Here is a 12,500-nt window from a genome sequence, read left to right as displayed (position 1 = left end):
CTCCATGTTACCCAGTCGGCCCACAAGACCAGTGAAGGTCCCGTCCGGTTGTTTCTTCCCCCAGAGCTCAGCTGATAGATATATTAGGAAGATTAGGGGCTGGCTGCATATGTCATTACTATCATTATTATTATTATTATTATTATTAGCTAAGCTACAACCCTATAGTCCATTTCTCTTAGCGATGCATATTTGCACCGACTCGCAGCTGTGCCCTTTTAGCTCGGAAAAGTTTCGTGATCGCTGATTGGTTGGAATTATCTCGTCCAACCAATCAGCTATCCGGAAACTTTTCCGAGCTAAAAGGGCACCGCTGCGAGTCGGTGCAAATATGCATCGCTAAAAGAAATGGACTATAGTTGGAAAAGTAAGATGCTATAAGCACAAGGGCTCCAACAACAAAATATAGCCCAGTGAGGAAAGGAAATAGGGAAATGAATAAACCATGTAAGAAATAATGAAATTTAAAATAAAATATTTTAAGAACATTAACAACATTAAAACAGGTATTCAATTTATAAACTATAAAAGGGCTTACTGTATGCAAGCCTGTTCAACATAAAAACATTTGAGCTTCATGATGGAGAAGGCCTGACTATTAGAATTAACTGCATACCTTGTATTACGAACAGGATGGAACTGTTCATTATGCAACATGTATAATGAACTAATTGAACGATGGTGCCAGATATTAATATCTAGATCAGGAATAAAAAAATTTAGGCTAAACAACTTATTTGAGTGTGCAAAGATTTATCTATAATGATATCTATTGATTTGTTATGTGTAATAAGGAACAGCAAATGTTATTATGTTGAACAGGCTTACATAAGTCCTTATATAGTTTATATATCAAATATCTGTTTTAATCTTATTAATACTTTTAAAATGTTTTATTTTCAATTTTTATTCATTTCTTAGATCGTTTATTTATTTTCTTATTTCCTTTCCTCGCTGGGCTATTTTTCCCTATTGGAGCCCTTCAGCTTATAACATCTTGCTCTTCCAACTAGGGTTGTAGCTTAGCTAGAAATATTAATAATAATAATAATAATAATAATAATAATAATATTAATAATACTAATAATACTACTAATAATAATGATAATAATAATGATATATATGTAGTCAAGGTCTATAGACCATTCTAGTAGTAATGATTGAACCTCCAGATGTTACAGGAAGAAACATTAACCTTATGATAGTGCAGAGTAACCGTATCTACTAATATTTCTAAACTTGTATTTTGTAGAGGGTCATACTATTTTGTGCTAACAAGTCTAGAGTTCCACAAATCTATACCAGAGGGGCACTCAGTAGAGAGCATGCCTTCGCCACGCCAAACAGCCTTATTTTGCTGTTAACTCCACTGCGTACTTGTATTGAACTTCAATGTATTTTCTTCAAAATCTTATGGATTGTCCTTGGATCATACCCCCACAAGTCAACAGTTTCGTTGAAATTGGTTTAGCAGGTTTTGCGTAATAAACTAACAAAGTATTTGCCATTATTTGATATTGTAATTATTTTTAAAGTACTGCTGCGTACTTGTACTTTGAAGTACGTTATCCAAAATGTTACACATAAATCCTTGCTTGAGTCATACCCAACATGACTACCAAGTTTGGTCAAAATCAGTACAGTAGTTATTTGTGTAAAGATGCTCACAAACAAGCACATGAACAAACTAAGAAACTGACGACTGAGGTGAATACTTACACTTCGCAAAATCTTCGATTACGGCGAAGACGACTCTGTACTGCATGTGTATGATACACGTTCGTACACTGCAGCAGTTTTTTTTTTTTTTTTTTCCTCGCACTGATAACCTGTTCATGCCTGTATTTTCCTGCACCATTGCGTTTGAATTTCTGTGCCGTTCTTGACTGGAAAATGTTGTATAAATACTAAAGCTCCGACCAAATAAAGTGCAGTTGCTTAACAAGTCTCTCAGTTATAACCTAACAGCTCGGCGGCACAACTCTGTCCGTTCACGTCGTTACGTAGTCAATTGAAACGATAAGTTATGAAGTTGTATAAATCATTGTGCTTAGTATCTTAACTCACCTTTTTCTTTCGTAAAAACAAAATGATAATTATCTATGATGATATTTGATATAGATAAACTGGTGAAGCATGACACTAGAGCAAAACTTTTCTTGAAAAGACAGTTACAGTATATGTAAATATTTGTAATTCGTTGCATTTCTGGGCACTTATCTCTAACAAGTTTCAAGCAGGTTTATAAGAAGCAAAATACATTAATTTACTTTGGGCAGATTGATATACTAGATACAACAGACATATATAAGTTTCGCCATCAAAGAGCTCCCGCACAAATTCAAAATAATGTCAACATTTCGCAAATAGAAACATCTTTACACTAATTATGATAAGAAATTATATCATTTAGAAAGTTACCTGATACCCGTGACAGGTAACCGAGGTCATTTTTCAGTACTCTAAGAGTACTGACAATTCACTACTTATATGAAATAAGTAAATATGAATATCCAAAACATATTGCATAGGCAGATAGGTTACTTCTGTGTAAATACGAAAATTTTGAGTTGCTGAAAAATTTGTCAATAAAATTGGCTCTGATTTTTTATTTACAAATAATATCGCTATCATAGTCCAACATACACACATTGTATATACAGTGTATATATATATATATATATATATATATATATATATATATATATATATATATATATATACTGTATATATACATATATACACATACATATATATATACTGTATATATATGTATATATATATATATATATATATATATATATATTTATATTATGCATCCATGTGTACACATATACATGGATGCATAGATTCATATATATACACACACACACACACACACACACATATATATATATATATATATATATATATATATATGCATTTAGTATATATACTATAAATACGTAAATTATCATTAAAGCCATCAACTATTTCAAGGCAACACTTTTCTAGTTTCCTGTATATTTTTTTTTTCAAGGACAGAATTTTCAAGAAAAGATGGAATTTTCTACCATGCTATACCGAAAAATATAAATATATATACATACATATATATATATATATATATATATATATATATATATATATATGTATATGTATATATCTATATATATGCATGTATATATACAGATATATATATATATATATATATATATATATATATATATATATGTATATATATATATATATATATATATATATATATATATATATATATATATATCCACCAATCTTACTTGGAGAGACATCCTTGATATGCACAGTGAAATTAAAAACCTCAGCAAGCCCGTAGATTATATCGACCTCGAAACCGTAGCGGAAAATAATGTTTCCTTCGGAGTCCCGGCGAAACATTATATTTGGAGGAAATTCGAACATGGTCACCTGGAAATGGAAGAAAAACAAAATTATATCAATAGATTTGAGTATTACTCTTGCCTATGGGAAGCAATACATTACTAGATTACTTGAAATGCAAATATGAAATGTTATAATCAAATCATGAGGTTGATGAAATTTCTGTTTTCTGGCAACCTGACACCGAAGGTCATTGACGCCAATATTGTTTGTTAGCTGTAAAGAATAAAATGAAATTCAACTCAAATCCATACAAGCGAAGTTTTCCTTATAAAAGTTAAATAGCTTTCAGGAGACCTGCTTTTGAAATAAATCTAAACCTAACGCTAGGATAGTTGGCGGCAACACATCCTGCCCAAGAATCTTGGCAAGGATGAAGGTGCCATCCTAACCTCGAGCCTCAAACAGACAAATGATAAAAGTTTACATGTTGACTCGACCATGATACCAAGAGCGGACTTCTTATAATCCCTAACTTAACCTTGTTTTAAGAATGGTTGAGATGTCTATTCCGATTCTTTTCACGTTTTCTTGGCTTTCAGTTAGCTGATATATTCCTTTGGTCAAGTGTAGAAAAACATTGACATATTCTGTTTAACAGTGACGACTAACGTTTCATCAGTCTAAAACTCTAAACCATTGATGAATGTACAGTTAGACACAGAAATTCATGGCACACAAAGCTATGAGGAAGTACTACGTTGAGAGTAACCAAACAAATAGCGTAGGAAGAGATGGCAGACCTGGTGGGCTGGGCTAAACACAAGAATTCTCCGTGTAGTAAGGGTGTGACAAAGTGCCCTTCCTTAGAGTGGGGTATGCCAGTAATTCCTGTGTCCAACTGTCCATCTTCTAAATTCCCTGTTTATGTTAAAAGTGTCTAATCTTTACCCTTTTCCGTCTTTACATCAATAAAAATATCTGTATCTACATCTCTGTCTATTACAATAAATATAAGGGTTGTTGTGGCCTTATGGATAACGTCTCTGCCTATAGTCCATTTCTTTTAGCGAGTCATATTTGCACCGACTCGCAGCGGTGACCTTTTAGCTCGGAAAAGTTTCCTGATCGCTGATTGGTTGGACAAGATAATTCTAACCAATCAGCGACCAGGAAACTTTCCCGAGCTAAAAGGGCACCGTTGCGAGTCGGTGCAAATATGACTCGCTAAAAGAAAAGGACTATAGTGATCGCCAGACGGGAGTTCGAGTCCCGCTCAAACTCGTTAGTTCTTTTAGTGTCTGCAATCTTACCATTCTTTTAAGCTAAAGAGGGTGTGGGGTGCGGTTGGGGTAGCCTATAGGCCTACCTGCCGAGTCATCGGTAGCCATTCTCTGGCCCTTCCTGGTCCCAGCTTGGGTAGAGAGGGGGCTTGGGCGCTAATCATATAGGGTCAGTCTTTAGGGCATTGTCCGGTTTGATAGAGCAATGTCACTGTCCCGTGCTTTTGCCATTCATGAGCGACCTTTAAACCTTTAAACATCCAATTGCAAGATCATTGTTGCAGAAGACTCAGTAAGTAGACTTATAGATCACAAGGATGGTGAGGTTACAGACACTACAAGAGACTATCGAGCTTAAGCATTACTCGAACTCCAATCCGTCAGATCACCAGGCACGGACGTTTCCAATAGGCCACTTCAACCTTAACGATCTAATAAACAGACAAGGTCTACAAGATAAAGAAAAATGTTGGAAAAGTGAATAAGAATAACACCTACATTTAGGACGTGTTTACGGATATTTCGAATTTTATCGGGAAATACTTCCGGCATTTTGTAGGATTGCTGTCCTTTCCATGTTGCAATGTACCGCAAACCTCCTCCCCAGTAGAGGGCATTCATGTACATGTTGTAATGTCCAGGTCGTTCTCCCTATGAGATAAATAAGAAGTAATATTATTGTAGAGAATTATATAATTGCCATTACTTCAATAGCAGTAATGGAAACTGTTTGTTTGGAAATAGACGAAACTGATTAGTATTCACATAGTGGTTTCATTTTCCTATTTTTTACATACACACACACACACACACACACACATATATATATATATATATATATATATATATATGTGTGTGTGTGTGTGTGTGTGTATTTGTGTTCGCGCGCACTAAATAGTATGCTAGTAAGAAACATAAACTACCAGTTGAAATCAAGGTAGTAATTTATGAATAGACTGTTGAATTCATTTCTCTTTATGTAAGGGAAGATAAATGTCCAATGCAAATTAAATAATAAGGTTGAAACTACTAAGTTGAACTGTTTGTTTAGTTCATGTTCTATAAAAAGATTTGATGGGAAGAGAAACAAGGATATATGCATAATGGTAAAGTGCTTCGCATGAGTGGAAGGATGGTTCAACCATGTGGAGAAAATGGGAAACAACTGGTAATTAATAAGTCTATCATTCAGAAGAAAAGAAAGTTCTAAGAAGGATTCGATAAATGGCGTGAAAGACATATTGGAAAGGAGGGGCTTTGATATCTGAGAAGTGATAGTGTGTTTTTGATTTATTATGGTATAGTGCATGTCTACACACACACACACACACACACACACACATATATATATATATATATATATATATATATATATATATGTGTGTGTGTGTGTGTTTATATATATATATATATATATATATATATATATATAAATGTATATATATATATACACATGTACATATTTATATATATATATATGTATATATACATATATATATATATATATATATATATATATATATATGTGTGTGTATGGATATGTATATCTATAGACATATATATGTATATACATGTATATATATCATGAATAGATGTATATATATATATATATATATGTATATATATACATATATATATATATATATATATATATATATATATATATATATATATATGTGTATATATATATATATATATGTTTATATATATATGTATATATGTGTGTATATATTTATACGTATATATATATATATATATATATATATATATATATATGTATATTTATATATACATATATATATATATATATATATATATATATATATATATATATATATACATACATATATATATAGATATCAACAAACTTGCGTTGTTCTGCGGAGTCATAATCTTTCAGAAGACACTTGATAAATCTAAAAAACTAAACAAGTAAGCATCTTCACTTTACCTGAACGATGCCAAGGATGTGTGTAGTCTTCATGATCTTCCTGTTGTTTGGTTGGACCAGAGAATTCAACTGTTCTGCTGAGAGGCCAGCGATCACAAATCTGAGTGCAGAATACAAATATTCAAATATACCTGTTTTTATTTACATATAGACCACTCACTCTTTATATGCTTTTCTAAATTGTCAATAAATACAAGTCTACTTAACGGCAATCACAACTCTGTGGCGAAAATTTAGTCTTTATAAAGATTTGCTTGAAGATCGATAACGTTTTATATTACACGGTTAGAAAAAACCGTAATTTTCATCGGAAATTCTCCGTAAAAATATATTGTTGTCAACCGTATTTCAGTAAAATATAGGTGACCGTGATTTTACCTTACTTTGTTATTATCTTTTACGGGTTGGTAACCGTAAGCTCACTCTTTTACGTCAACATAACCGTTTTGAAAACAGTAAAAATCCTGGAATAAATTTTGCCAGACTTTCACCGTTTTTTTTTTTTTAATGCAAATTCTTAACAGTGTAGCTGCTCTCATTTACTGTATTCTTATAAATCGATGTTCTTTTTATGTTTTTTTTTTCTAAATTGTCATTGAATACAAGTCTACTTATCAGTGATCAAAATTCTGAAAGGAGAAGTCAGTGTTTGAAAGAATCGCTTGAATTTTAGCTACTTTCCTTTTCTGTTTTCTTATATATCGACTCCTTTTTTATATTCTTTTTCTAAATTGTCATTCAATACAAGTCTACTTATCTTCCTATCAACCAGTCTCATCATTTATATAAGCGTTAATCCACAGTTTTCTAAACATATCGATATATCTTATTCGTCTAACAGTTCTAACTCCTTGAAATAAAACACTGAAAAGCATTTGCACAAGAACTAATTAGTTTTAGAATATCTTCCTGTCTCTCTGTCTTAATTTACATATTTCTAAGTGAGTGAACTTTTATTGGGACAAAAGTAAAAAAAAACATTTGGAATAAGATAAATTTTTCCTATTCGTTTTCTAAAGACATTTCTGACTTGAATCAGCGCGCGATTATTTTTGGGTTTTTCCATATTTAATTCTATAGGTATTCAAACATTAAAGTTTTTAAGAACCACATGTCAAGTATCGATTAGGATCTATTGCAACTATAATTTCATTTTGTTGAGCTGTATTGTTATGTCATGGTAATTTAGCTTAATTGTAACTTAAAATTACATAATGTAATTTAATTGTAATTATGATTTAGTGTAAGAAATCTATTTTGGTGTCTAAATTATAGAAGTTAGCAAAATACCACAAGAGAGAATTTGAATAATATTTCCATATTTAAATCTTTCTTGATGTAAAAGAAAAATAGTCTCACGTTTAGTTCATTTTAGAGGATAAGATTATCAAATGTGCTCTATATTTGTCTTTTGACTATTTTCATAACTATTTTCAAGTACAATAATCAATATTTTTCTAATTGTTGCTTTCATGAATTAAAATGTATTTATCAAGAAACAAAAAGATAATTGTTATCATTTCTAAATAATCCCCATCAAGTTATTTCCAACTTTCAAATATTTCTAAACAATTCATCCCTTAAGTTATTTCCAACTTTTCAATATTTCTAAATACTGTCCCCTAAAGTTATTTCCGACTTTCTGAAATTTCTAAACAATTCCCCCTTAGATTATTTTCAATTTTCTAAGATTTCTAAATAAGTCTCCCTTAAGTTATTTTCAACTTTCTAGATTTTCAAATAATTTCCCCTTAAGTTATATTCAACTTTCTAAAATGTTTTAAATAATTCCTCCTTAAGTTATTTCCAACTTTCTAAAATTTCTAAACATTCCCCCTTAAGTTATTTCTAACTTACTAAAATTTCTAAATAACTCTCCCCTAAGTTATTTTTTAAGTTTCTAAAATTTCTAGATAATTCCCCTTAAGTTATTTTCAACTTTCTAGATTTCTAAATAATTTCCCTTTAAGTTATTTTTAACTTTCTAAAATGTTCTAAATAAATCCTTCTTAAGTTATTTCCAGCTTTCTAAAATTTCTAAACATTCCCCATAAGTTATTTCTAACTTACTAAAATTTCTAAATAACTCTCCCCTAAGTTATTTCAAAGTTTCTAAAATTTCTAGATAATTCCCTTTAACTTATTTTCAACTTTCTAGAATTCTAAATAATTTCCTCTTAAGTTATATTCAACTGTCTAAAATGTTCTAAATAATTCCTTCTTATATCATTTCCAACTTTCTAAAATTTCTAAACATTCCCCCATAAGTCATTTCTAATTTACTAAAATTTCTAAATAACTCTCCCCTAAGTTATTTCCAAGTTTCTAAAATTTCTAGATAATTCCCCTTAAGTTATTTTCAACTTTTTAAAATATCTAAAAATCACTCCCTTAAGGTATTTCCAACTTTCTAAAATTTCTAGATAATTCCCTCTCAAGCTATTTCCAACTTTCTAAAATTTCTAAACAATTCCTCGTTAAACTATTTCAAACTTTCTAACATTTCTAAATAGTTCCCCCTTAAGTTATTTTAAACTGTCTAAAACTTCTAAATAATTCTCCCCTAAGTTATTTTCAACTTTCGTAATTTCTAAATAATTCCCCCTTAAGTTATATCCAACTTTCTAAAATGTTCTAAATAATTCCTCCTCAAGTTATTTCCAACTTTATAAAATTTGTAAATAATTCCCCCTTAAATTATTTCCAACTTTATAGAATTTCAAAATGATTCCATAATGAGTTATTTACAACTTTCTAAACTTTCTAGATAATTCCCCCTTAAAATTGTTTCCAATTTTCTAAAATTTCTAAATATTTCCCTCCTTACCATTGAGTTATTTCCGACTGTCTAATGTTTCTAAATACTTCCCATTACCCTTAAGTTATTTCCAATGTTCTAACATTTCTAGATAATTATCTTTTACTGTTAAGTTATTTCCCACTTTCTAATATTTCTAAATAATTCTCCTTTACCATTAAGTTATTTCTAACTTTCTTATATTTCTAAATAATTCTCCCTTACCCTTAAATTATTCCCAACATTCTAATATTTCTAAGTAATTCGTCATTAAGTTATTTTCAAATTTTTATGAGAAGGAAAAATGTAATTAGTTTTTGTTAAATGCAATTAAAGCAATGGCAATCAGATTTTGTTCTATAAAATCACAAGTAACATCTACCTTCACAGGGATTCAAACTATTCACAAATAAACAGATTGAAAATTAAATCTAAATATTGGAAATGTATAACTACGAATCTACGTAGGTGTTTTTCCACAATTCTTGAGAACATTTAAAACTGCATCGATACTAACATCTTTGCATAGTTGACAATCAACGATGGAGTTAATTCTGATGCAAAAGGACATCTAAATATATAATTATCTGAAGTGCAATGTTTGATAAGATAAGAGAATGTTAATAAATTTATATAGTCACAAGCCACCATTTTAGCAGACATATATATATATATATATATATATATATATATATATATGTATATATATATATATATATATTCTCCACCTCTTTATATATATATATATATATATATATATATATATATACATACAGTATATATACCCTTCACAACAACACGTGAGCGGCCCTAACCCAATAAATGAAAATAGACGTTTTAGTTAATATCTTACTTAGCTTTGTAGTCCCAGTACGCTTGGTCAACATTAGAAAACTCTATGAGAATTGCTGGGTCAGAAATCAGGAGGATAACTCCGTGACACCTTGGAGACGCCCAGTCGACCCATTTCAAGTCGCTCGCTTCTCCAATAGCTATTACCTAGAACAGGAAAAGGTATGTGCATCGATATATTAGTCATTCATAAATTAAGAAAATTATATATTTTATCTAATGTAGATTATCAACTAAAGAGCGTTTAGTGTATTGCGTAGCTGCTATCAAAATTCAAAAGACAAGAGAAGAGATAAGATGATCGGATCTTATTTTGTACGGTAGAAAAACCTTTCCCTCTACTATCGCTTCTTCCCGTAGGCACTAAGTGGCAGCACTTTACTGCACACTAAAAAAGATTTAAGAAATCATCGTTTTACTGATTTACTTCTAACCAAGAGCACTTTTCAATCCCAGAGGGAGACTTTAGAATTAGTACGTGCTCCTTATAGGTCCAACTGCTCTACAAGGAAGTTCCAATACACATAAAATATTCAAGAAACATGTGATGATAAGTTAAGTTTTTTCATTTGTTGTTGCTTCAGTTATCTGCAAGTTTAAGACTTTATTCTCAGAATTTAATTCCTATCATTATTATTTTTTTTCTTTTTGATAATGTTAAGGCATCTAGCATTTGACCATCACCACTTAGTTTCAGCATGATATTGGCCATTGTTCTTTTGTTTTACCTATTCTGCTATCTTTTCACGAATTCTAATTACTTCCATTTTGTTTAGTATGGACCCTGCTTATGTGAAATCAATAGTGCTTGCCTTATCTACCAGGAGCGTCTACACTTAGTTCCTCATTTGATAAACCCTTTCATGTCCAGTGGGTTTGCAGTGCATTAAATTTGCCAGACAAATTCAGGAAATTCAGTCTATAGCAGTACTTAAAATTTCTAAATGAATTATCAACAGGTCAGCATACTAGTATTTTCATTTTTAAAACCAAAACATGCATTGCTACTTGCATTTCTATTTTTTAAGGAACTCAGTGAAGCATTGTTACTGCCATTGCATAGATAAAATGACTAACGCTAGCTAACCTGCTTGTAATTCGGCAGAGATGCCAGATATTCCAGCAGAGGGGACCCAAAGAACCGCTTATCAGAAGCAACGATCAGATCGCAATATTTGAATTCCTTCTTGACCAGCAAGATGAATAGTCTAGTTAGGGTTAAATCGTCATCTTCTTGCTTCTTTAAGACCTTCGTTAGGGCATTGGATTCCATTGCCTTTGATATTGGAGAAAAGTTTTCCAATTTATTGAGTGAAGTTGCGTTCATGGCCAGTAGCTTTCCGTTGGTGGTTCTGGTTGCTACCGGTGAGGAAGAGAGATGGATAGACCCATCTGCAGGTGAAGGAGTTATCGAGGAAGCGTTAGTTCCAGCTAGACGTAGGGTCTCCTTGGAGTTTTCTAAGCCAGATGTAAATATTAACGGAATGGAAGGCAGTCCGTTGACTAGTAAGAGTTCGTTGGACATGATGCTGTAGAGCAGCAAACGCCGCCATATTAGTGATGGCATGATGTTCCTGGTTATTATAACCTGTAAATACCGAAAAAAGAAGCATTATTCACATTGTTGACTTATTCTTTATATTTACGGTTCCAAACTAGGAGGGAAATATATGAAACAAATAGAAAGAACAATCAGAGATTTGTCACCTCCGCCAATGAAGATTACCAACTTTTTACTCAAGTCCAAAGACCAAGCTTTCCCTGTTTGAGGCTCGGGTTGAAGATGACAAGTTCATCCTTGCCAAGATCCTTGGACATGATGTGTCGTACAATGCTAGTGTCATTTTCAAATTTATATCAGAAGCAGGTCTTCTTAATGCTATTTAACTTCTATAACATATTTACTTCTCTGGTTTTAATTGAATATTCTTTTAATCTTTATTTTTGATAAACGATATCGGCATCAATGACCTTCGATGTCAGGATGCCAGAGAACTTCCATTCAGTCAATCAATCCCCATTTCATATGTTGACCGTGATTTAATCCAATGTATAATAACAACAATAATAACCAGAATCGCAATCTTGATCCGGATCACCTTCAATATTCAATGGGTCCTTCTGGAACATAAAACCTATCAGCTGTTAAAATTGGGTGAAAATCCGGCAAGATGTTTTGACGTAATCCCGCTAACTGACAAACAAATGGATACATTGATAAGTAAATAGATAATCACGGGCCTTTCTATATCTTCCTTGGCAGCGATAACTAAACAAC

At 31.5% G+C, this 12,500-nt stretch overlaps 1 protein-coding gene across 1 annotated transcript in view; it reads right to left on the bottom strand.

Annotated features, from left to right (window-relative positions):
• The window catches only part of LOC137616783 (glutamate receptor ionotropic, delta-2-like), a 37,018-nt gene that overhangs the window by 10,934 nt on the left and 13,584 nt on the right, over window positions 1-12,500 (bottom strand). The window contains exons 2-7 of the mRNA XM_068346777.1: window positions 11,310-11,810; window positions 10,224-10,369; window positions 6,574-6,673; window positions 5,121-5,273; window positions 3,279-3,426; window positions 1-71 (exon numbers count right to left, since the gene is read on the bottom strand). The exon at window positions 1-71 is cut by the window's left edge and continues 87 nt beyond it. Of these exons, the coding sequence (XP_068202878.1) occupies window positions 1-71; window positions 3,279-3,426; window positions 5,121-5,273; window positions 6,574-6,673; window positions 10,224-10,369; window positions 11,310-11,810 (1,119 nt within the window). The remainder of the gene's footprint in view (window positions 72-3,278; window positions 3,427-5,120; window positions 5,274-6,573; window positions 6,674-10,223; window positions 10,370-11,309; window positions 11,811-12,500) is intronic.

Source organism: Palaemon carinicauda, chromosome 2, assembly GCF_036898095.1.
Source record: "Palaemon carinicauda isolate YSFRI2023 chromosome 2, ASM3689809v2, whole genome shotgun sequence".
NCBI classification, from domain to species: Eukaryota; Metazoa; Arthropoda; class Malacostraca; order Decapoda; family Palaemonidae; genus Palaemon; species Palaemon carinicauda.
This window is presented reverse-complemented; position numbering and strand designations above follow the sequence as displayed.